Here is a 25,947-nt window from a genome sequence, read left to right as displayed (position 1 = left end):
GTCAAGGTGTCTGAATACTTTCCGAATGCACTGTATATTATCTATTGCGGGTGTGAAAAGTAACACATACACTGAGTGCACATAACATCAAGATCACCTGCTCTTTCCGTGACATAGAGTTATCAGGTGAATCCAGGTGAAAGCTATGGTCCCTTATTGATGTCACTTGTTAAATCCACTTCAATCACTGTAGATGAAGGGGAGACAGGCTAAAGAAGGATTTTTAAGCCTTGAGACAATTAAGACATGGATTTTGTATGTGTGCCATTCAGAGGGTGAATGGGCAAGACAAAAGATTTAAGTGGTATGGTAGTAGGTGCCAGGCGCACCGGTATGTGTCAAGAATTGCAACACATCTGGGTTTTTCATGCTCAACAGTTTCCCGTGTGTGTCAAGAATGGTCCACCATCCAAATGACATTGAGCCATCTTGACACAACTGTGGGAAGCATTGGAGTCAACATTAGCCAGCAACCCTATGGAACGCTTTTGAAACCTTGTAGACACCTTATGTTCTCATTTACAACTGCGACCTGGCCAAGATAAAGCAAAGCAGTGCGACAAAAACAACAACATGGGATAACATGGGATGGGATAAACACATGTACAGTAAATAACACAATAGAAAAATCAATGTACAGTGTGTGCAAACGTAGTAAGGTTAGGGAGGTAAGGCAATAAATAGGCCATAGTGGCAAACATTTGGAAATTAAACGCTGGAGTTAAAGATGTGCAGATGATGATGTGCAAGTAGAGATACTGGGGTGCAAAAGAGCAACAAAAAAATAACAGTATGGGGATGAGGTAGTTGGGTGTGCTATTTACAGATGGGCTGTGTACAGGTACGGTGATCGGTAAACTGCTCTTACAGCTGATGCTTAACCTGTTATGGCTAGGGGGCAGTATTTTCACGCCTGGATAAAAAACGTACCCGATTTAATCTGGTTACCACTCCTACCCAGTAAGTAGAATATGCATATACTTATTACATATGGATAGAAAACACCCTAAAGTTTCTAAAACTGTTTGAATGGTGTCTGTGAGTATAACAGAACTCATTTGGCAGGCAAAAACCTGACAAGGTTTCAGGCAGGAAGTGGCCTGTCTGACAAGGTGTCGTTCTTCTTGTCTCTGTTTATTGAAGAGTGAGGATCTTAGCTGTCCCGTGACACTTCCTACGGCTGCCATAGGGTCTCAGAAGGCGGTAAAAAGCTGAATCGTGGCTTTGCAGGCTCTGGCTGAAAAAAAGTAGCGCGTTTGGGTAGTGGCTGGTTACAGTACTGTGAGACTCAGGATCGTGCCCGCGTCGACCGAAAGCTTTGTTTACTTTCCTCTGTTTACCGAAAAGGAGATTCCCGGTTGGAATATTATCGCTTTTTTACGAGAAAAATTGCATAAAAATGGATTTTAAACAGCGGTTGACATGCTTCGAAGTACGGTAATGGAATATTTAGATTTTTTTTGTCACGAATTGCGCCATGCGCGCGACCCTGATTTACCATTTCAGATAGTGTCTGGGACGCACGAACAAAACGCCGCTATTCGGATATAACGATGGATTATTTTGGACCAAACCAACATTTGTTATTGAAGTAGCAGTCCTGGGAGTGCATTCTGACGAAGACAACAAAAGGTAATCAAACTTTTATAATAGTAAACCTGATATTGGTGAGTGCTAAACTTGCCGGGTGTCTAAATAGCTAGCCCGTGATGCCTGGGCTATGTACTTAGAATATTGCAAAATGTGCTTTCACCAAAAAGCTATTTTAAAATCGGACATATCGAGTGCATAGAGGAGGTCTGTATCTATAATTCTTAAAATAATTGTTATGCTTTTTGTGAACGTTTATTGTGAGTAATTTAGTAAAATGTTAGCGAATTCCCCGGAAGTTTGCGGGGGGTATGCTAGTTCTGAACGTCACATGCTAATGTAAAAAGCTGGTTTTTGATATAAATATGAACTTGATTGAACAAAACATGCATGTATTGTATAACATAATGTCCTAGGGTTGTCATCTGATGAAGATCATCAAAGGTGAGTGCTGCATTTAGCTGTCTTCTGGGTTTTGGTGACATTATATGCTGGCTTGAAAAATGGGTGTCTGATTATTTCTGGCTTGGTACTCTGCTGACATAATCTAATGTTTTGCTTTCGTTGTAAAGCCTTTTTGAAATCGGACAGTGTGGTTAGATTAACGAGAGTCTTGTCTTTAAATAGCTGTAAAATAGTAGTATGTTTGAGAAATTGAAGTAATAGGATTTTTATGGTTTTGAAAATCGCGCCACAGGCTGCCAGTGGCTGTTACGTAGGTGGGACGCAAGCGTCCCACCTAGCCCATAGAGGTTAAAAGAACTCTGACACACTGTAATCACACAGCCACAACTCAGAACCCAGCTCAGGAGAAAACAAAGCTAAGTGAATCATACTAAGTGACTTCGCCATATAAAATAATATGTTGTGAGAACTCTGCTTCTTCCAGAGAAGGAGAAAGAGGTTGAGGTAGTGAAGTGGTTGAATAAAAAATGTATTGTTTATAATTATGCTGCACATTGTAGAATAGAAAGCAGCTGCAAATGGGAAAATTGAGTTGGCCACCTTCTCTCTGCCTTGGAAAACGTTTCAGCAAACACATAATTCTAACCTCTAAGAGCTTGGACCGCTAAAAACTGTTCGTTTTGAAATGAAATATCTTTGTCAGCCTTCATTTATCATGGTGAAGTCACTTTTATGCTCATTCTCACTTGTTGAGTTCTGCGAGTGAGTGGCTTCCATGGCTGATTCGATTTAATTTGACTAGCCACCCCCAGACCGCCATGGTTTGGTGGGCCATTCACCCCGACTTCCCCCCATCTCAATCTCTCCCTCTAGACTCTCTTCCCCCTGTTCTTTCAAAAGCTCTCTGTGTCACCAGACTGTTTAAAACAAACAGCGGCCCTATTTTGGTATCTAATCCATTAGTTTTCTGTTTCTTCTCTCCGGCCCTGGAGCACGCAGAGTATTAGGTGTCCATGGGATCCACAACTACTCTAACCCTCCCCTCCGTGACTGATTTTAGATTTCAAACACTGGATGACATCATATATGGTAGGCAAAGGACAGGCGGGCCGCTTGGGCTGGCCCGGAGGACAGGCGGGCCGCTCGGGCTGGCCCGGAGGACAGGCGGGCCGCTCGGGCTGGCCCGGAGGACAGGCGGGCCGCTCGGGCTGGCCCGGAGGACATGCGTGCCGCTCGGGCTGGCCCGGGGGACAGGCGGGCCGCTCTGGCGGCTCCGGGCAGTCGGGCCGCTCTGGCGGTTCCGGGCAGTCGGGCCGCTCTGGCGGCTCCGGGCAGTCTGGCCGCTCTGGCGGCTCCGGGCAGTCGGGCCGCTCTGGCGGCTCCGGGCAGTTGGGGCGCTCTGGCGGCTCCGGGCAGTGGGGCTGCTCTGGCGGCTCCTGACTGGCGGGCGGCTCTGGCGGCTCCTGACTGGCGGGCGGCTCTGGCGACTCCTGACTGGCGGGCGGCTCTGGCGACTCCTGACTGGCGGGCGGCTCTGGCGACTCTTGACTGGCGGACAGCTCTGGCGACTCTTGACTGGCGGACAGCTCTGGCGACTCTTGACTGGCGGACAGCTCTGGCGACTCTTGACTGGCGGACAGCTCTGGCGACTCTTGACTGGCGGACAGCTCTGGCGACTCTTGACTGGCGGACAGCTCTGGCGACTCTTGACTGGCGGACAGCTCTGGCGACTCTTGACTGGCGGACAGCTCTGGCGACTCTTGACTGGCAGAAAGCTCTGGCGACTCTTGACTGGCGGACAGCTCTGGGGACTCTTGACTGGCGGACAGCTCTGGTGACTCTTGACTGGCGAGGCTGACGCACTAGACGCTTGATGCGTGGGGCTGGTACTGGACGTGCCAGCCTGGACGTGCCAGCCTCAGCGTAACATGGCGCCCTCCACCTCATACGCACCTCCTTGTAATCACGGGTAGCTGGCTTACGGCTCTTCCTTGGCCTGACCAAACTACCCGTGTGCCCCCCCCCAAAAAAATATTGGGGGTGCCTCTCCGGCTTCCTCGCCAGCCGTGTTCTAGCATAACGTTCGCGTTGGTTCCTCTGTCCAGCTGCCTCCACTCTCCTGAGTGCCTCCACCTGTTCCCATGGGAGGCGATCCCTTCTGGCCAGGATCTCTTCCCAAGTGTAGACTCCCTTGCCGTCCAGGACGTCCTCCCATGTCCATTCATCCACCCTGTTCTCCTGTGGCTTCCTCCTCTTCCGCTGCTTGGTCCTTTTGTGGTGGGTAGTTCTGACACAATCGTCGTCAAGAATGGACCAAGGCGCAGCAGGTATGTCTATACTCATGTTTTTTAATTTAAAAAAAGGAGTAAAGTATCCACTGGACAAAAACAATAAAGACGACCACAACAGTCTTGCAGGCACATACAACGCAGTGCAAGGACAACTACCCACAATCCCAAAGAAAAACACACCCTTCTATATAGGACTCCCAATCAAAGGCAACTCAACACACCTGCCTTCAATTGGGAGTCCAATCCCCAACACAAACCCTTAACATACAAAAAACCTGCCACATCCTGACCAAAACTGATACAATACCTCCCTCTGCTGGTCAGGACGTGACACAATTATCCTCCCCCCGGGACAATCAACAGGTTGGCGTGAACCACCACACAGTTAAAATATGGCGCTCTCAACCTCACCTCCATGTGCCTGTCATCATCTCCAACCATGAAACATGAAGATCACCACTAATTACAAGGACAAACAAAGTTAGTATTTATTTAGTATTTAGTATTTATTTAAGTATTTATTTAGCTTAACTTTAGTGTTAATTCATAAATATGATCACTTTGTATTTATACTTTTAATCAACAAATGCATGAATGGAAAGAGTAGAGCTGTAAACAAAAGGTTTTGCGCAAAACTAAACTAAATCAATTGGCATGCCTCATACATTTATTTTCCTTTTCACAGGTGAACAACAATGGAAATAGCTGAGAACTTTGCTACAGTTATCAAAGGTCTTCCACTGTAAATAAAATAAAATCAAATATATTTATATAGCCCTTCTTACATCAGCTGATATTTCAAAGTGCTGTACAGAAACCCAGCCTAAAACCCCAAACAGCAAGCAATGCAGGTGTAGAAGCACGGTGGCTAGGAAAAACTCCCTAGAAAGGCCAAAACCTAGGAAGAAACCTAGAGAGGAACCAGGCTATGAGGGGTGGCCAGTCCTCTTCTGGCTGTGCCGAGTGGAGATTATAACAGCACATGGCCAAGATGTTCAAATGTTCATAAATGACCAGCATGGTCAAATAATAATAATCATAGTAGTTGTCGAGGGTGCAACAAGTCAGCAACTCAAGAGTAAGTGTCAGTTGGCTTTTTCATAGCCGATCTTTGAGAGTATCTCTACCGCTCCTGCTGTCTCTAGAGAGATGAAAACAGCAGGTCTGGGACAGGTAGCACGTCCGGTGAACAGGTCAGGGTTCCATAGCCGCAGGCAGAACAGTTGAAACTGGAGCAGCAGCATGGCCAGGTGGACTGGGGACAGCAAGGAGTCATCATGCCAGGTAGTCCTGAGGCATGGTCCTAGGGCTCAGGTCCTCTGAGAGAGAGAAAGAAAGAGAGAAAGAGAGAATTAGAGAGAGCATATTTAAATTCACACAGGACACCGGATAAGACAAGAGAAATACTCCAGATGTAACAGACTGACCCTAGCCCCCCGACTCATAAACTACTGCAGCATAAATACTGGAGGCTGAGACAGGAGGGGTCAGGAGACACTGTGGCCCCATCCGATGAAACCCCCGGACAGGGCCAAACAGGCAGGATATAACCCCACCCACTTTGCCAAATCACAGCCCCCAAACAGTTTTAATCAGTGACTCATTGGACGTTTTTAACCTCTCTAGGCTAGGCGGGACGAATTCGTCCCACCTACGTAACAGCCACGGCTATCCTGTGGCGCGATTTTCAAAACCTTAAAAATCCTATTACTTCAATTTCTCAAACATATGACTATTTTACAGCCATTTAAAGATAAGACTCTCGTTAATCTAACCACACTGTCCGATTTCAAAAAGGCTTTACAACGAAAGCAAAACATTAGATTATGTCAGCAGAGTACCAAGCCAGAAATAATCAGACACCCATTTTTCAAGCCAGCATATAATGTCACCAAAACCCAGAAGACAGCTAAATGCAGCACTCACCTTTGATGATCTTCATCAGATGACAACCCTAGGACATTATGTTATACAATACATGCATGTTTTGTTCAATCAAGTTCATATTTATATCAAAAACCAGCTTTTTACATTAGCATGTGACGTTCAGAACTAGCATACCCCCGCAAACTTCCGGGGAATTCGCTAACATTTTACTAAATTACTCACGATAAACGTTCACAAAAAGCATAACAATTATTTTAAGAATTATAGATACAGACCTCCTCTATGCACTCGATATGTCCGATTTTAAAATAGCTTTTTGGTGAAAGCACATTTTGCAATATTCTAAGTACATAGCCCAGGCATCACGGGCTCGCTATTTAGACACCCGGCAAGTTTAGCACTCACCATAATCATATTTACTATTATAAAAATGTCATTACCTTTTGTTGTCTTCGTCAGAATACACACCCAGGACAGCTACTTCAATAACAAATGTTGGTTTGGTCCAAAATAATCCATCGTTATATCCGAATAGCGGCGTTTTGTTCGTGCGTTCCAGACACTATCCGAAATAGTAAAGAAGTGTCACGCGCTTGGCGCAATTCGTGACAATAAAATTCTAAGTATTCCATTACCGTACGTCGAAGCATGTCAACCGCTGTTTAAAATCAATTTTTACGAAATTTTTCTCGTAGAAAAGCGATAATATTCCGACAGGGAATCTCCTTTTCGGCAAACAGAGGAAAAAAATCCCAAAGGCGGGGCGGTCGGGGTCACGTGCATAAGCTAGTGTCTCTTGATGGGCCACTTGAGAAAGGCGATAATGTGTTTCAGCCTGGGGCTGGAATGACGACATTCTGTTTTTTCCCGGGCTCTGAGAGCCTATGGAAGACGTGGGAAGTGTCACGTTAGAGCAGAGATCCTTAGTAAATGATAGAGATGGAAAAGAAGTTCAACAAATGGTCAGACAGGCCACTTCCTGTAAAGGAATCTCTCAGGTTTTGACCTGCCATTTGAGTTCTGTTATACTCACAGACACCATTCAAACAGTTTTAGAAAATTTAGGGTGTTTTCTATCCATATGTAATAAGTATATGCATATTCTAGTTACTGAGTAGGAGTGGTAACCAGATTAAATCGGGTATGTTTTTTATCCAGCCGTGTCAATGCTGCCCCCTAGCCCTAACAGGTTAACGTTAGAGATCAGCTCTGTGACAACGATTTTCAATGAAACATAGATAAAAGGAAAACATGAGTAAAATGTCATTTAAGTGCAGCTACAAGAGGATATAACCTACATACAAATAGGCTACACATAATATGGTCTATGAAAGACCTATGAAGTGTGACACCACCATCTAGTGGTCATCTAGCTACATCCACTAAGTAGAAACACCAAGAGTGAATAATTGATGTAAAACCAAAGTAACGATGCAAAATATTCTAAATGAAAGGGTTCTTTGTTTTAGGTCAGCAGGGAGTCGCCTAATACAGTACTATCATTTGACCTCTCTGAGAAAAAGCACACAGATTAACAATTCTATGCAATAACATTAATGTCCTGCCAAATTATTTCCGTAGGTGAACTGTGAATGTCCGAAAAAATATATTTGATCTGTAACCTGTAGGAAGTATGTGAAATATAGCCCATTACCTTTACCCTCTTATAATGATAATCTATTGTCTCTACTGTCAGGCCGAAGATAGTATTTAGTCTATATTCTTAGCCTGTTAGGGCTAGGGGGCAGTATTTGCACGGCTGGATAAAAAAAATGTACCCGATTTAATCTGGTTACTAATCCTACCCAGTAACTAGAATATGCATATACTTATTATATATGGATAGAAAACACTCTAAAGTTTCTAAAACTGTTTGAATGGTGTCTGTGAGTATAACAGAACTCATTTGGCAGGCAAAACCCTGAGACATTTTCTGACAGGAAGTGGATACCTGATGTGTTGTATTACCTTTAAACCTATGCCATTGAAAAACACAGGGGCTGAGGAATATTTTGGCACTTCCTATTGCTTCCACTAGATGTCACCAGCCTTTACAAAGTGTTTTGAGTCTTCTGGAGGGAGATCTGACCGAACAAGAGCCATGGAACGATGATGGCCCATTAGACACCTGGCGCGCGAGTTCATGTTGGGTACCCTCGTTCCAATACGTTATAAAAGAGAATGCATTCGTCCACCTTGAATATTATTCATGTTCTGGTTAAAAAAGGCCCTAATGATTTATGCTATACAACGTTTGACATGTTTGAACGAACGTAAATATATTTTTTTCCCCTCGTTCATGAAGTGAAGTCCGGCGGGCTTAGATCATGTGCTAACAAGACGGAGATTTTTGGACATAAATGATGAGCTTTTTTGAACAAAACTACATTCGTTATGGACCTGTGATACCTGGAAGTGACATCTGATGAAGAGAATCAAAGGTAATGGATTATTTACATAGTATTTTCGATTTTAGATCTCCCCAACATGACGACTAGTCTGTATCGCAACGCGTATTTTTCTGGGCGCAGTGCTCAGATTATTGCAAAGTGTGATTTCCCAGTAAGGTTATTTTTAAATCTGGCAAGTTTATTGCGTTCAAGAGATGTAAATCTATAATTCTTTAAATGACAATATAATATTTTACCAATGTTTTCTAATTTTAATTATTTAATTTTTGGTGCTGACTTGACTGCCGGTTATTGGAGGGAAACGATTTCCTCAACATCAATGCCATAGTAAAACGCTGTTTTTGGATATAAATATGAACTTGATAGAACTAAAAATGCATGCATTGTCTAACATAATGTCCTAGGAGTGTCATCTGATGGAGATTGTAAAAGGTTAGTGCATCATTTTAGCTGGTTTTATGATTTTGGTGACCCTGTCTTTGAATTGACAAAACATTACACACAACTCTTGTAAATGTACTGTCCTAACATACTCTAAATTTATGCTTTCGCCGTAAAACCTTTTTGAAATCGTAAAACGTGGTTAGATTAAGGAGATGTTTATCTTTCAAAGGGTGTAAAATAGTTGTATGTTTGAAAAATTTGAATTTTGACATTTATTTGGATTCAAATTTGCCGCTCTTGAAATGCACCTGCTGTTGATGGAGTGCACCACGGGTGGGACGCCTGCGTCCCACCTAGCCCATAGAGGTTAATAGCTGTCTATTTACCACCACAAACCGATGCTGGCACTAACACGCACCAATGTGCTGTGTAAGGCCATAAGAAAACAGGAAAACGCTCATCCAGAGGCGGCGCTCCTAGTGGCCGGGGACTTCAATGCAGGAAAACTTAAATCCATTTTACCTCATTTCTACCAGCATGTTAAATGTGCAACCAGAGAAGAAAACTATGTGTGTGTTAGTGACTGCATGTGTGCTAACAAACACATTAGATTATTCTTATATTAAATAATAAATGAATTATGATTAACAATTAGTTAGAAAGAGAACAACTCAATGTAATGATAATTACAATAATTTGTGAATTATATGAATAGTATATCCAATGGAAGTTGAATAAACGTAACTGGGGATATGGCGAAAGGTTACTGAAACACAAGACAAATGGTTTATTACAAATGACATTTATTATAGTTACATAACATTGTTTTTTATGGTAAATGGGGTCTAAGCATATAAGAAAACATTTTGTAGTGAATGTTGTTCAATAATTCACACAGAATATGTGTTAACATGTCATTGGACATAAAAGGCACCAGATTGTAGGAATGACCCACCTGCTGTTATACCCTCTGCTGAGACAGAAATAAAGTGCTGAGTCAACTGGGTTCAGTTAGAATCACTTGAAATTGATCACAGTAAAAAGAAAAGGCACTCAAACAATTAGTTAATACTATCACTGTACTTATTATCTCTCCTTTGTGGATACCCTCGCTGAAGTGTAAGTCACACCAGTGTAGGTGCCGTTGGATGGGAAGACCAGCTGACTGCCATTCATGCAGGTGACTTTCACTTTGGCCTCGTAGTCGAGGTCGATATTTGCTCTCCCCACTGTGATCTCAACATCCAGGGTCTTCCCTGGTGGGATCTTCACGTTGATGGTGTCCGATTCTGTTATGGTCTCTGTCTTCTCCAGGCTGGTGGAATGCTCCACTCCCACGGTCAAGCTGAAACCTGATGTCACCTCGACCAGATCTGGGATCCCCGCTTTAACTGACACATTCAAGGTGGATTCTATCTTGTTGCTGACGGACCAGGAGGACGTTTTGGTCAGTGTCTTGCTGTATGCAATGGATTCTTCTTGAACCAAGGAGGTGTCGTTGTGGTGAGACAGGGATTTCACATATTCTGGGCTCACCTAAAATCAACACACACACACACAGACACACACACAAAGATACACATTTTTCAGACGTGACAAAGACAATTTAAGAGCTAATCATCAGTGAGGAACTGATCAATTGATTTTTAGAAAGCCAACAATAATAACTAACGTGTCTGTATGTGTGTGTGACTGTCCTAGAAATGAGATGCCTGATGAATGTCGACCCCATATTGGATTATATGTTTTAATGTGGACAGCCCCCTTAATGTTAGAGCATCGGTAGAGTTTTCCTGAGCCGTCTACACACATCTATAAAAGAGCTCACCTGGGGTTTGAAGAGGGACAGGGTGGGATACGTCATGTCGGTCAGCACGGACGACTTGATGGTGTTGATGAAGAGGAAGCCCATGCAGTCGATGTCCGAGCCATACCTGCCCTGCAGCCCCAGGCAGATTCCGGACCCCACATCTATGGTGTACTCAGTCTTCAGTCCCCAGCTGGTCATTTTTTCAAAGAACTGACGGTTCTCACTCGTCGTGAACTTGATGGCACCCAGACGTGTGCCGGCGCCGTTACCCCACAGCGACAGCTTGGTGATGCGCTCGCCGAGTTTGAACTCAAACTCATTGAAAGTGTTTGCATCTCCAAAGGTCGCAACGCGCCCGTCGGTAAGCTCCGCCCGCACAGCTTTGACCTGCGAGCCTCCCACCGCCACTCCGATCTTCTTGAGGGTGGCACAGTTGTTCATGCCGTGGAATTCAAATGAACTGCCTCCTTGACCACCTATTAGTTCCAGTGTGGTTGCCATGTTGAGTGTGTGTGTGTGCGCGTGTGTGCGTCAAGTAACCTATAAAATATAAATTTGTACACATAACTTCAAGCTCCAACTCAAAGAAGATCTGATTCAGACATTCAAAGCACTAAAAGGAAATTAAAGTCAAGATATAAGGATCAAACGATAACCAAGGGATATAATGACTCTTGGTTGGAATTAGAGGTCGAGCAATATATCAGTCTAGGGCAGGGCTCTTCAACCTTGTTCCTGGAGAGCTACCCTCCTGTAGTTTCACACCGGGGCTCTCCAACCCTGATCATGGGAAGCTACCCTCCTGTAGGTTTTCACTACAACCCCAGTGGTAACTAACCTGATTCAGCTTGTCAAACAGTTAATTATTAGAATCAGATGGACTAGATTGGGATTGGAATTAAAAAATACAGGACGGTAGCTCTGGTCTAGGCTGAGTAAATCGCTGCACAATCCTCAGGTTACTGAGAATGACACATTCTTAAACTGCTCCTAACTCCTCCTTGTCCTCCACCCTCCTCTGATCTTTCCATCTTTATTCGCCTGGAATCTATCACACCCATTCCTTCCTCCTCAGCTAGAGACGTCAGAGTCACCATGGAGTCCCTCTCCTTCACCCAGCACATCCCCACTCTACCTCCTGCTGTTCCTTCCTGATCAACACCATGGAGTCCCTCTCCTTCACCCAGCACATCCCCACTCTACCTCCTGCTGTTTCTTCCTGATCAACACCATGGAGTCCCTCTCCTACTCCCAGCACCTCCCCACTCTACCTCCTGCTGTTTCTTCCTGATCAACACCATGGAGTCCCTCTCCTTCACCCAGCACCTCCCCACTCTACCTCCTGCTGTTTCTTCCTGATCAACACCATGGAGTCCCTCTCCTACTCCCAGCACCTCCCCACTCTACCTCCTGCTGTTTCTTCCTGATCAACACCATGGAGTCCCTCTCCTTCACCCAGCACCTCCCCACTCTACCTCCTGCTGTTTCTTCCTGATCAACACCATGGAGTCCTTCTTACATCAGCTGATATCTCAAAGTGCTGTACAGAAACCTAGCCTAAAACCCCAAACAGCAAGCAATGCAGGTGTAGAAGCACAGTGGCTAGGAAAAACTCCCTAGAAAGGCCAAAACCTAGGAAGAAACCTAGAGAGGAACCAGGCTATGAGGGGTGGCCAGTCCTCTTCTGGCTGTGCTGGGGTGGAGATTATAACAGAACATGGCCAAGATGTTCAAATGTTCATAAATGACCAGCATGGTCAAATAATAATAATCATAGTAGTTGTCGAGGGTGCAACAAGTCAGCAACTCAAGAGTAAGTGTCAGTTGGCTTTTTCATAGCCGATCTTTGAGAGTATCTCTACCGCTCCTGCTGTCTCTAGAGAGTTGAAAACAGCAGGTCTGGGACAGGTAGCTTGTCCGGTGAACAGGTCAGGGTTCCAGCAGGTCTGGGACAGCAGGTCTGGGACAGGTAGCACGTCCGGTGAACAGGTCAGGGTTCCATAGCCGCAGGCAGAACAGTTGAAACTGGAGCAGCAGCATGGCCAGGTGGACTGGGGACAGCAAGGAGTCATCATGCCAGGTAGTCCTGAGGCATGGTCCTAGGGCTCAGGTCCTCCGAGAGAGAGAAAGAAAGAGAGAAAGAGAGAATTAGAGAGAGCATATTTAAATTCACACAGGACACCGGATAAGACAAGAGAAATACTCCAGATGTAACAGACTGACCCTAGCCCCCCGACTCATAAACTACTGCAGCATAAATACTGGAGGCTGAGACAGGAGGAGTCAGGAGACACTGTGGCCCCATCCGATGAAACCCCAGACAGGGCCAAACAGGAAGGATATAACCCCACCCACTTTGCCAAAGCACAGCCCCCAAACAGTTTTAATCAGTGACTCATTGGACGTTTTTAACGTTAGAGATCAGCTCTGTGACAACGATTTTCAATGAAACATAGATAAAAGGAAAAGCATGAGTAAAATGTAATTTAAGTGCAGGTACATGAGGATATAACCTACATACAAATAAATAAATACAATGCAAATAGGCTACACATAATATGGGTTATGAAAGACCTATGAAGTGTGACAGCACCATCTAGTGGTCATTTAGCTATATCCTCTAAGTAGAAACACTATGAGTGAATAAATTGATGTAAAACCAAAGCAACGATGCAACATATTCTAAATGAAAGGGTTCTTTGTTTTAGGTCAGCAGGGAGTCGACTACTACAGTACTATCATTTGATCTCTCTGAGAAAAGCACACAGATTAACAATTCTATGCAATAAGATTAATGTCCTGTGAAATGATTTCCGTTGGTGAGTTGTCAATGTATGGAAAAATATATTTGATCTGTAACCTGTAGGAAGTATGTGAAATATAGCCCATTACCTTTACCATCTTATAATGATCATCTATTTTCTCTACTGTCAGGCAGAAGATAGTTTTTAGTCTATATTCTTAGTAGCTGTCTATTTACCACCACAAACCGATGCTGGCACTAACACCAACCAATGTGCTGTGTAAGGCCATAAGCAAACAGGAAAACGCTCAACCAGTAGCGGTGCTCCTAGTGGCCGGAGACTTCAATGCAGAAAAAATTAAATCCATTTTACCTCATTTCTACCAGCATGTTAAATGTGCAACCAGAGAAAGAAACTCTGTGCGTGTGTGAGTGACTGCGTGTGTGCTAACAAACATATTAGATTATTCTTATATTAAATAATTAATTAATCATGATTAACAATTAGTTAGAAAGAGAACAACTCAATGTAATGATAATTACAATATTTGTGAATTTTAAGGATAGTATATCCAATGGAAGTTGAATAAACTTAACTGGGGATATGGCGAAAGCTTACTGACACACAAGACAAATGGTTTATTACAAATGAAATGTATTACAGTTATGTAACATTGTTTTTTATGGTAAATGGGGGTCTAAGCAAATAAGAAAACATTTTGTAGTGAATGTTGTTCAATAATTCACACAAAATATGTGTTAACATGTCATTGGACACAAAAGGCACCAGATTGTAGGAATAACCCACCTGTTGTTATACCCTCTGCTGAGACAGAAATAAAGAGCTGAGTCAACATGGTTCAATTAGATTCACTCAAAGAAGATCATAATAACAGAGAAGGCACACAAATAATCAGTAATGGTGTCACATTCTATCACTGTGCTTATTATTCATGATGTCATACACTTGTCTCATCTCTCCTTTGTGGATACCCTCGCTGAAGTGTAAGTTACACCAGTGTAGATGCCGTTGGATGGGAAGACCAGCTGACTGCCATTCATGCAGGTGACTTTCACTGTGGCCCTGTAGTCAAGGTCGATAGTTGCTTTCCCCACTGTGATCTCAACATCCAGGGTCTTCCCTGGCGGGATCTTTACGTTGATGGTATCCGATTCTGTTATGGTCTCTGTCTTCTGCAGGCTGGTGGATTGCTGCACTCCCACGGTCAAGCTGAAACCTGATGTCACCTCTACCAGATCCGGGATCCCCGCTTTGACCGACACATTCAAGGTGGACTCTATCTTGTTGCTGACGGACCAGGAGGAAGTCTTGGTCAGGGTCTTGCTGTATGTAATGGACTCTTCTTGAACCAAGGACGTGTCGTTGTGGTGAGACAGGGATTTCACATATTCTGGGGTCACCTAAAATCAACACACACACAGACACACACACAAAGATACAAATTGTTCAGACAACACAAAGACAATTTAAGAACTAATTATCAGTGAGGAACTGATCAATAGATTTTTAGAAAGCCAACAATAATAACTAATGTGTCTGTATGTGTGTGTGACTGTCCTAGAAATGAGATGCCTGATGAATGTCGACCCCCATATTGGATTACAGGTTTTAAAGTGGACAGCCCCCTTAATGTTAGAGCATCGGTAGAGTTTTCCTGTGCCGTCTACACACATCTATAGAAGAGCTCACCTGGGGTTTGAAGAGGGACAGGGTGGGATACTCCATGTTGGTCAGCACGGATGACTTGATGGTGTTGATGAAGAGGAAGCCCATGCTGTCGATGTCCGAGCCAGACCTGCCCTGCAGCCCCAGGCAGATTCCGGACCCCACATCTATGGTGTACTCAGTCTTCAGTGGCCAGCTGGTCATTTTTTCAAAGAACTGACGATTCTTACTCGTTGTGAACTTGATGGCACCCAGACGTGTGCCGGCGCCGTTACCCCACAGAGACAGTTTGGTGATGCGCTCGCCGAGGTCAAACTGAAACTCATTGAAAGTGTGTGAATTTCCAAAGGTCGCTACGCGCCCGTCGGTAAGCTCCGCCCGCACAGCTTTGATCTGCCAGCCTTCCACCGCCACTCCGATCTTCTTGAGGGTGGCACCGTTGTCCATGCCGTGGAATTCAAATGAATTGCCTCCTCCACCACCAATCAAATGCAGAGTGGTTGCCATGTTGAGTGTTTGTGTTTGTCACGTAACCTGAAATAGAAATTTGTACAGATAAATTTAAGAAACCTCTAACTCAAACTCAGATCTGATTCAGACATTCAAAGCACCAAAAGGAAATTAAAAAACAAAATAAAAGGATCAAACAATAACCATGGGATATAATGACTCATTGTAGGAACTAGAGGTCGAGCAACACATCAGTCGAGGGCAGGGCTCTCCAACCCTGTTGCTGGACATCTAACCTCCTGTAGGTTTTCACTCCAGCCCCAGTTGTAACGAACATGATTATACCGTCTACTGCATCTTTCCTATGCCGTTCGGCCATCGCTCATCCATATATGATCCAAATATATTTTTATGTACATATTCTTATTCATTCCTTTACACATGTGTGTATAAGGTAGTTGTTGTGAAATTGTTAGATTACTTGTTAGATATTACTGCATGGTCGGAACTAGAAGCGCAAGCATTTCGCTACACTCGCATTAACATCTGCTAACCATTTGTAAGTGACAAATAATATTTGATTTGATTAGAATCAGGTGGACGAGATTGGGATTGGAATTAAAAAATTCAGGACGGTAGCTCTGTTCTATGGCGACCATATTGCTCCACAATCCTCAGGTCACTGAGAATGAAGCATTCTTAAATTGCTCCTAACTCCTCCTTGTCCTCCACCCTCCTCTGATCTTTCCATCTTTATTTGCCTGGAATCTATCACACCCATTCCTTCTTCCTCAGCTAGAGACGTCAAAGTCACCATGGAGTCCTTCTCCTACTCCCAGCACATCCCCACTCTACCTCCTGCTGTTCCTTCCTGATCAACACCATGGAGTCCCTCTCCTTCACCCAGCACATCCCCACTCTACCTCCTGCTGTTTCTTCCTGATCAACACCATGGAGTCCCTCTCCTACTCCCAGCACCTCCCTACTCTACCTCCTGCTGTTTCTTCCTGATCAACACCATGGAGTCCCTCTCCTTCACCCAGCACCTCCCCACTCTACCTCCTGCTGTTTCTTCCTGATCAACACCATGGAGTCCCTCTCCTACTCCCAGCACATCCCCACTCTACCTCCTGCTGTTCCTTCCTGATCAACACCATGGAGTCCCTCTCCTTCACCCAGCACCTCCCTACTCTACCTCCTGCTGTTTCTTCCTGATCAACACCATGGAGTCCCTCTCCTTCACCCAGCACCTCCCCACTCTACCTCCTGCTGTTTCTTCCTGATCAACACCATGGAGTCCCTCTCCTTCACCCAGCACCTCCCTACTCTACCTCCTGCTGTTTCTTCCTGATCAACACCATGGAGTCCCTCTCCTTCACCCAGCACCTCCCTACTCTACCTCCTGCTGTTTCTTCCTGATCAACACCATGGAGTCCCTCTCCTACTCCCAGCACCTCCCCACTCTACCTCCTGCTGTTTCTTCCTGATCAACACCATGGAGTCCCTCTCCTACTCCCAGCACCTCCCTACTCTACCTCCTGCTGTTCCTTCCTGATCAACACCATGGAGTCCCTCTCCTTCACCCAGCACCACCCTACTCTACCTCCTGCTGTTTCTTCCTGATCAACACCATGGAGTCCCTCTCCTACTCCCAGCACCTCCCCACTCTACCTCCTGCTGTTTCGTCCTGATCAACATGGTGACTTATATGTAATGAAACATATTGTTGTGTAAGTGAGCACGTCTCTATGCACTTTTAAAATTAATTCTGATGTTGCCATAATTAGAAATTATCATGAATAATGATGAGTATGAATTTTACAGATGCTACCTCAGAATATGATAAACTGACCTATAATAATGAGTATGAATGTTACAGATTCTACATCAGTATATGAGGTGTTTGTGGGGCTGAAACTCACCTCTCCAAAAAAAGTTTCTGCTTTTGAATATCTGAAAGAGTAAAGGTATAATTGAATCAATATAGAACAATAATCTTTAAGACAGGCTGCAGTATTCACAGGTATGCATTAATATATTATAATATAATACAAACATCTTTAAGACAGGCTGCAGTATTCACAGGTATGCATTAATATATTATGACACTGTCTAATATAGAACAGGGTCTGTCAACCCTTTAAAGTATACAGTATGTCCAATTAAATGTAAGTAATTCCTAAAACTTGACTGTTAATAATTAAAACTTAATTTCTGAATGTAAATCGAAACTTTACCTTGATTTCACATGGTTTCAGAAAGGTAAAGTATTTTATTTTACCAGAATTGAACAATTATAGAATCTGTAATTTCAATACTAGTTGTATTAGTCAAATCAAGATGAAAAGGAAAGTTTGGTATTAAGCACTACACTCAACAGTCTACTTTATAGGAACAACTAAACATCATACTGTCATACCACATCTGCATATCTGAGTCAAATTTATCCCAGTGATATAGTATAAATACAACATGAACATGCAACAATAAATATGAATTGCTAGAGAAACCTGTGTTTAGTCAAATCACCTGAAAACATATTACACAGGATCAGCAGAGCAGGCCAACGTCCACCATGTGAAAACAAAAACAATAGCAGGCCAAAGTGAACAATGTGAATACAAAACATTATGTCATATATACTGATGAACTACAAATGATGACCAATAAATCAACTGTTTAATCATTTAGGTACCGTTTGTTCCCTGAAATGTGCAGTTAATTAGTAATAAAATCAACATTAGTTCCAAAAAAAAATGTTCACTTAGCATGATGAGTTTTACTAACATACAAGGCTTTTGCATGCCTTAGTTTCAAAGAAGGATGTAGATTCTCTAATTTAAGTAAGCTTTCATGTTAAAGCTGCATTAGGTCATATTTATTTTTAACAATTCTGTGAAGTTGTCTTCACACATCGTCAGCTATCAGTATGTAAAATATCCTGAGAGAAGATCCAGCTTCTTTGACTGCCCCTCGCTCTGCAATCACTCTGAAATATAATTCCAGCCAATCGTGTCCCTTCTGAGGATGTACCTGACTAATGTGCACAAATAATTTGATTTAAACAGATAAATATACATGATGAATTATATCAACTTCATTATTTGGGATTTATTAACAATTATGTCTGCAGGCAGAGGGCACAGAAAGCGAACGAGAGTGTGTGAGAGAGTCTGCTGTCTGCAGACTTACCTACTGCAGCTTTAACGGAGCAAAATTGCTGGCATGAAGAACTTCCTGTCTCAGTTCACATTTCCCTGCAGTTCAATAATTTGGGACCTGACATTTCTGTATCCAATGCTAGATGTGTCAATCAGTGTATTCAAGATGAAGAGACAGCTTGATGTAAAGTACTACACTCAACAGTCTACTCACCTCACATTAAACATCATACTAACATAATACTTTTGAATTCAAAACAGAACAATAGGAGGCTACCATGTGAAAACAAGGCAACAGTAAACATGTCGTCCCCCCACGAATGATGCAGTACCCCCTCTTGGGCCAATTGACATATCGCGTGTGACCAACAAATTGCAGTTAATTACCATAGCTCCTGTCTTGGGCCAATTAGTGTCATTTTGTAAATGCCAAATCTGTACGGCAAGACGAATCATTCACCCAAGCTTTGTCAAAATCTTACTAGTGCTGTCTGAGATATCATGTTTTACTAACTTACAAACAAACATATGAACGAACGGACAGACTGATCCGTAGTCCCCTCCCCAATTTCTTCGTGGGGGACAACAAACCCATACCATTCTTGTTTAACTAGACTTTATAACTGATTAAGCAACTGTTTCAGAATATAGTACGCATTTGTTACCTGAAAGTTTTGTTCATTTGTTGGTGAAAGGTTTTGTTCATTTGTTGGTCAAAATATTAACATAGCTTTCAAATATTCCTCATATGGCAAGATTAGTAATTTGGTGACATTGTGTACTTACATAGAATGATATGCAGGCCTCAGTGTTAAGGATGACTATAGATGATCTTGATGAAAGAAAACTGATTGGTCTGATTCAATATGCAATAATCTTCTTTAAGAGTCAAGACTCTGAGTGAAGTTCAAAGATGCAACAGCGGAACATGTGTCTCTGGAGTGGAGAAGCACTCTTTCTTATAGCAGCAAAACTCCCCCACGCCCATACAATGATGTACATCAGAATTTACAAAGAACCTTTCACCCTGAATAAACATTGTATTGTGCTTATCATGACAGATGTGTTTTGTGGAAATTCAACACCAGGGACTCCTGAAGTCCACATTAAATGATGAATTCTTTATTATCACTAACTGGAGTGGTTAAAACAAACACGTACAAAGTACAAGTCTGCCACAAGCTCCGCCAGGGCGGTTCCTTCAGTTCTCTTATATACTGCTAAACAAAAGAAACAAAAGAAACGACATGGTTCATAGGGTTGGTTCCTGCAGGTAACTGGCTGTTATATCACACTCCCAATCACAGCCAGATCTCTTTGCACTGACATGCAGTGCCTTAGACCACTACGCCACTTGGGAGCCCAACCTTCCTTCCTTGCTAGTTGACTACAGTAGGAAGATGCCTTTTACCAAGGCAACATGAATGTAAACTTCGTGGAAGCGTTTAGGGAAACGTTCCATCAAAATGAATCATATATCAATATAATTGACATATTTTGCTCCATATTTTTTAAAACACTCAAGCCTATGGCTGTAGCTCAAAGAGTTCACATCTGTGTATTACATGGAAGCTGAAAATCAATAATAAAAATGAATGTGTAATGAACACGAGGGGAGACAGAGAGCTGGTTTCAAGAGCAGGGCGTAGCAGGTGTTTATTGAAAAGGACCACAGGGCGAGGCAGGTAGCCTGGTCCAGGGGCAGGCAGAAGGTCATACACAGAAAGTCCAAAGGCAACAGTACAGGCAGGGAAAAGGCTAGTAATGTAGTCCGGGAGGTCAAGGCAATAGGTAGATAACAGGGAATTCAATAGACTAAAGTACAGGCAGGGAATAGGCAAAAAGACATCATTAGTGAGGCAGGAAAATACTATCATACACGGGAGGAGTAAATTACGGGAAAACCTGCAATCTGAAAGACATGTGTCTTCCCTGTGGCTCAGTTGGTAGAGCATGGTGTTTCCAACACCAGCATGATCTGTGCAATGCCAGGGTTGTGGGGTTGATTCCCAAGGGGGCCAGTACAAAAAAATAAAAATGTATGAAATGTATTCATTCACTACTGTAAGTTGCTCTGATAAGAGTTTCTGCGAAATGACTAAAATGTAAATGTAATGTGTCACAAAACAAGCAATACTGTACCTCACAGTGATGGGATGCAAAGAACTGAAATAAATAGTGTGTGATAATGACATACAGGTGATTAGAATTCAGGTGATTGGGATCTGGAGAGTGACCTGCGTTCAGGGGATCTATGTGTTTGAGAGTGTGAGTTGGAAGCAGATGTTACAATGTGTAGGCTAATGTTAACCTGCTTAGGATAGGGGGCAGTATTTTCACGGCCGGATAAAAAAAACGTACCCGATTTAATCTGGTTATTACTCCTGCCCAGAAACTAGAATATGCATATAATTATTTGATTTGGATAGAAAACACCCTAAAGTTTCTAAAACTGTTTGAATGGTGTCTGTGAGTATAACAGAACTCATATGGCAGGCCAAAACCTGAGAAGATTCTGAACAGGAAGTGGCCTGTCTGACAAGTTCTTGTTCATCTTGGCTCTTTTTATTGAAGACTGAGGATCTTTGCTGTAACGTGACACTTCCTACGGCTCCGATAGGCTCTCAGAACCCGGGAAAAAGCTGAATGATATCGAGGCAGCCCCTGGCTGAAACACATTAGCGCGTTTGGATAGTGGCCTGTCAGAGGACCATCAGACTGGGGCTCGTGCACGAGGGCACGAGATGTTTTTATTTTCCCTCTCTTTGAACGAAAACCACCACTCCCGGTCGGAATATTATCGCTTTTTTACGAGAAAAATGGCATAAAAATTGATTTTAAACAGCGGTTGACATGCTTCGAAGTACGGTAATGGAATATTTCGAATTTTTTTGTCACGAAATGCGTCGTGCTCGTCACCCTTCTTTACCATTCGGATAGTGTCTTGAACGCACAAACAAAACGCCGCTATTTGGATATAACTATGGATTATTTGGGACCAAAACAACATTTGTTATTGAAGTAGAAGTCCTGGGAGTGCATTCTGACGAAGAACAGCAAAGGTAATAACATTTTTGTTATAGTAAATCTGACTTTGGTGAGTGCTAAACTTGCTGGGTGTCTAAATAGCTAGTCCTGTGATGCCGGGCTATCTACTGAGAATATTCCAAAATGTGCTTTCACCGAAAAGCTATTTTAAAATCGGACATAGTGAGTGCATAGAGGAGTTCTGGATCTATAATTCTTAAAATAATTGTTATGTTTTTTGTGAACGTTTATCGTGAGTAATTTAGTAAATTCACTGGAAGTGTTCGGTGGGAATGCTAGTCACATGCTAGTCACATGCTAATGTAAAAAGCTGGTTTTTGATATAAGTATGAACTTGATTGAACAAAACATGCATGTATTGTATAACATAATGTCCTAGGGGTGTCATCTGATGAAGATCATCAAAGGTTAGTGCTGCATTTAGCTCTGGTTTGGGTTTATGTGACATTATATGCTAGCTTGAAAAATGGGTGTCTGATTATTTCTGGCTGGGTACTCTGCTGACATAATCTAATGTTTTTCTTTCGTTGTAAAGCCTTTTTGAAATCGGACAGTGTGGTTAGATTAAAGGACCTTCAATCAGAAGCAACGATAACCAGCTGCTTCCAATTGAAGGTCCAACCCCAATAAACTAAACATAGAAATAGACTAGACTAGACAGAACATAGAAATACACTAACATAGAACAGTGCCCAAAAACCCCGGAATACATAAATCAAACACCCCTCTACATAGACACACACCCCGAACCACATAAACCAAATACCCCCTGCCACGTCCTGACCAAACTACAATAACAAATAACCCCTATACTAGTCAGGACGTGACATAATTGGATTTCTATCTGTTAATTATTTTAATGTATCTCTACACCAATACTCAACAAGTTCAACCCTAGTGGGATTTCTATCTCAAGAAGGCGCAGCAGCGCCACTTCAACCTCAGGAGGCTGAAGAAATTCGGCTTGTCACCAAAAACACTCAAACTTTTACAGATGCACAATTGAGAGCATCCTGTCAGGTTGTATCACCGCCTGGTACGGCAGCTGCTCCGCCCATAACCGGGAGGCTCTCCGGAGTGTAGTGAGGTCTGCACAACGCATCACCGGGTGCAAACTACCTGCCCTCCAGGACACCTACACCACCCGATGTCACAAGAGGGCCAAAAAGATCATCAAGGACAGCAACCACCTGAGCCACTGCCTGTTCACCCCGCTATCATCCAGAAGGTCAGGTCAGTACAGGTGCATCAAAGCGGGGACCGAGAGACTGAAAAACAGCTTCTATCTCAAGGCCATCAGACTGTTAAACAGCCATCACTAACATTGAGTGGCTGCTGCCAACATACTGACTCAACTCCAACCACTCTATTAATGGAAAAATTGATGTAATCAATTTATCACTAGCCACTTTATATTACATAATGTTTACTTACCCTACATTACTCATCTCTTATGTATATACTGTATGCTATACCATCTACTGCATCTTGCCATCTGATGTAATTAAATGTATCACTAGCCACTTTAAACAATGTCACTTCATATAATGTTTTCATACCCTGCATTACTCATCTCATATGGACATACTGTACTCTATACCATCTACTGCATCTTGCCTATGCATTTCAGCCATCACCCATTTATATATTTTTATGTACATATTCGTACTCATTCCTTTATACTTGTGTCTATAAGGTAGTTGTTGTGAAATTGTTAGATTACTTGTTAGATATTACTGCATGGTCGGAACTACAAGCACAAGCATTTCGCTACACCTGCATTAACACCTGCTAACCATGTGTATGTGACAAATACATTTGATTTGATTTGATTTGAGGTAGCATTATGGCGTTAGCTAATGGGGATCCTAATAAAAATGACAAATTACGTCTTGTGGCCAGAATCTAAATTCCACCTGGGCTGGAATAATACATTATGGCCTTTCTCTTGCATTTCAAAGGTGATGGTACAAAAAGAAAAAAAAACTTTGTTTTTTGTTTGTATTATCTTTTACCACATCTAATGTGTTATATTCTCCTACATTCCTTTCACATTTCCACAAACGTCAAAGTGTTTCCTTTCAAATGGTATAATGAATATGCATATCCTTGCTTCAGGGCCTGAGCTGCAGGCAGTTAGATTTGGGTATGTCATTATAGGTGAAATTTAAAAAAAAGGGGCGGATCCTTAAGAGCATAACCTTCTCAGCAACACCCTACTTCCTCTCACCAAGACAGTTCAAATGATCACTCAGTCAATAAATGTCAGTTATTCATCCAATGTGCCAAACGTTGGGGAAACAGTCAGCTTTGCATTAAATTCAGTGTTAACAACCAAAGCCAGCGTGCTGTTACATAAACCATAAACAACTCTACTTCCACTCTGCAAAGTGTGGTGGGATGGCCATAAAAGCTGTGGTCTAGAGGGTTTGATATACAGTTTTGGGGGTTTATACAGACTTTCCAGCAATCTCTCTCACACACACACACACCTTTTATCTCTGAACTAGCACAGCTCTGGCCATTAGAAGGAATTATTCCAGTTGTATATTTTAGGACCAGTCCTCTCCTCTCATCCATTGAAGTTCCTTCATTATAGAGACTCCTGGCTTTCAGCCAGTAGAGTAGAGACAATAGAGACAATAGATCATCATTATAAGAGGGTAAAGGTAATGGGCTATATTTCACATACTTCCTAGTGCCTATGTAGTACAGATCAAATATATTTTTCCATACATAATTTGACAGGACATTAATCTTATTGCATAGAATTGTTAATCTGTGTGCTTTTCTCAGAGAGATCAAATGATAGTACTGTAGTAGTCGACTCCCTGCTGACCTAAAACAAAGAACCCTTTCATTTAGAATATGTTGCATCGTTGCTTTGGTTTTACATCAATTTATTCACTCATAGTGTTTCTACTTAGAGGATATAGCTAAATGACCACTAGATGGTGCTGTCACACTTCATAGGTCTTTCATAACCCATATTATGTGTAGCCTATTTGCATTGTATTTATTTATTTGTATGTAGGTTACATCCTCATGTAGCTGCACTTAAATTACATTTACCCATGCTTTCCTTTCGTTTCATTGAAAATCGTTGTCACAGAGCTGATCTCTAATGTTAACAAGGTCCAATGAGTCACTGATTAAAACTGTTTACAGTGGAAGACCTTTGATAACTGTAGCTAAGTTCTCTGCTCTTTCTATTGTTACTCAACCGTGAAAAGGAAAATAAATGTATGAGGCATGCCGATTCATTTGGTTTAGTTTTGTGGCAAACCTTTTGTTTACAGCTACAAACTACTTTTTCCATTCATTCATTTGTTGATTAAAAGTACTATTACAATGTGATCATGTTTAAGAATTAACACTTCCTCCATCATCCCCCTCTCTCTCCTGTCATCTGTCTGCTCTATCGGTTCTTCATGATTGATTCCAGGAGTATAGTTTGATCAGGGCGTAGCTAATGTCTCTGTTACCCACTGGGGACCAGTACGGAGAAAGAATGTATGAAATGTATGCATTCACTACTGTAAGTTGCTCTGGATAAGAGCGTCTGCTAAATGACTGTAATGTAATGTAATGTTACTGATAACAGCAATAGGGGCGGTACCATCTTCTGTGTTCCTTATCTTTCACAATCACATCTCCTTGAAGACAGAAAAGCTAGGATTCTAAATCCAGATCTGTACTATTTAAGAAAAAAAATAAGAAAACACTTTAAGTGTTCGCCAAAAGGCATGTGGGAGACTCCCCAAACATATGGAAGGACGTACTCTGGTCAGTTGAGGTTAAAATGGCCATCAAGGAAAATGCTATGTCTGGCGCAAACCCAACAGCTCTCATCACCCCGACAACACCAACCCCACAGGGAAGCATGGTGGTGGCAGCATCATGCTGTGGGGATGTTTTTCATTGGCAGGGACTGGGAAACTGATCAGAATTGAAGGAATAATGGATGGCTTTAAATACAGGTAAATTCTTTAGGGAAACCTGTTTCAGTCTTCCAGAGATTTGAGATTGGCACGGAGGTTCACATTCCAGCAGGACAATGACCCTAAGCATAGTGCTAAT

At 42.6% G+C, this 25,947-nt stretch overlaps 2 protein-coding genes across 2 annotated transcripts; both read right to left on the bottom strand.

Moving 5' to 3' along the window:
• Positions 1 to 9,754: 9,754 nt before the first annotated feature.
• Positions 9,755 to 12,274, bottom strand: LOC106566391 (aerolysin-like protein). The gene is made up of 2 exons (XM_045692893.1): positions 10,797 to 12,274; positions 9,755 to 10,504 (listed from the first exon to the last, which is right to left on the bottom strand). Exons 1-2 carry the CDS (start codon positions 11,277 to 11,279, stop codon positions 10,055 to 10,057), a joined length of 933 nt encoding a protein of 310 aa, XP_045548849.1. The 5' UTR covers positions 11,280 to 12,274; the 3' UTR covers positions 9,755 to 10,054.
• Positions 12,275 to 14,136: 1,862 nt separating this feature from the next.
• Positions 14,137 to 19,763, bottom strand: LOC123726188 (aerolysin-like protein). The gene is made up of 4 exons (XM_045692892.1): positions 19,606 to 19,763; positions 17,581 to 17,611; positions 15,233 to 15,742; positions 14,137 to 14,943 (listed from the first exon to the last, which is right to left on the bottom strand). The coding sequence occupies exons 3-4, from the start codon at positions 15,713 to 15,715 to the stop codon at positions 14,494 to 14,496; spliced, it is 933 nt and encodes a 310-aa protein (XP_045548848.1). The 5' UTR covers positions 15,716 to 15,742; positions 17,581 to 17,611; positions 19,606 to 19,763; the 3' UTR covers positions 14,137 to 14,493.
• Between the last annotated feature and the right edge of the window lie 6,184 nt (positions 19,764 to 25,947).

The sequence above is a fragment of the Salmo salar genome, chromosome ssa13 (assembly GCF_905237065.1).
Source record: "Salmo salar chromosome ssa13, Ssal_v3.1, whole genome shotgun sequence".
Lineage (NCBI taxonomy): Eukaryota > Metazoa > Chordata > Actinopteri > Salmoniformes > Salmonidae > Salmo > Salmo salar.
Note: the sequence above shows the minus strand (reverse complement) of the source record. Positions and strands in the feature narration are given on the sequence as shown.

What these genes read in the sequence shown, in the direction of transcription:
- LOC106566391 (XM_045692893.1), bottom strand. Translation starts at nt 11,279, where the DNA reads ATGGCAACCACACTGGAACTAATAGGTGGTCAAGGAGGCAGTTCATTT. An exon ending in TGTCCCTCTTCAAACCCCAG is followed by an intron (nt 10,505 to 10,796) that starts GTGAGCTCTTTT and finishes TGTTGATTTTAG; the next exon opens with GTGAGCCCAGAATATGTGAA.
- LOC123726188 (XM_045692892.1), bottom strand. Translation starts at nt 15,715, where the DNA reads ATGGCAACCACTCTGCATTTGATTGGTGGTGGAGGAGGCAATTCATTT. An exon ending in TGTCCCTCTTCAAACCCCAG is followed by an intron (nt 14,944 to 15,232) that starts GTGAGCTCTTCT and finishes TGTTGATTTTAG; the next exon opens with GTGACCCCAGAATATGTGAA.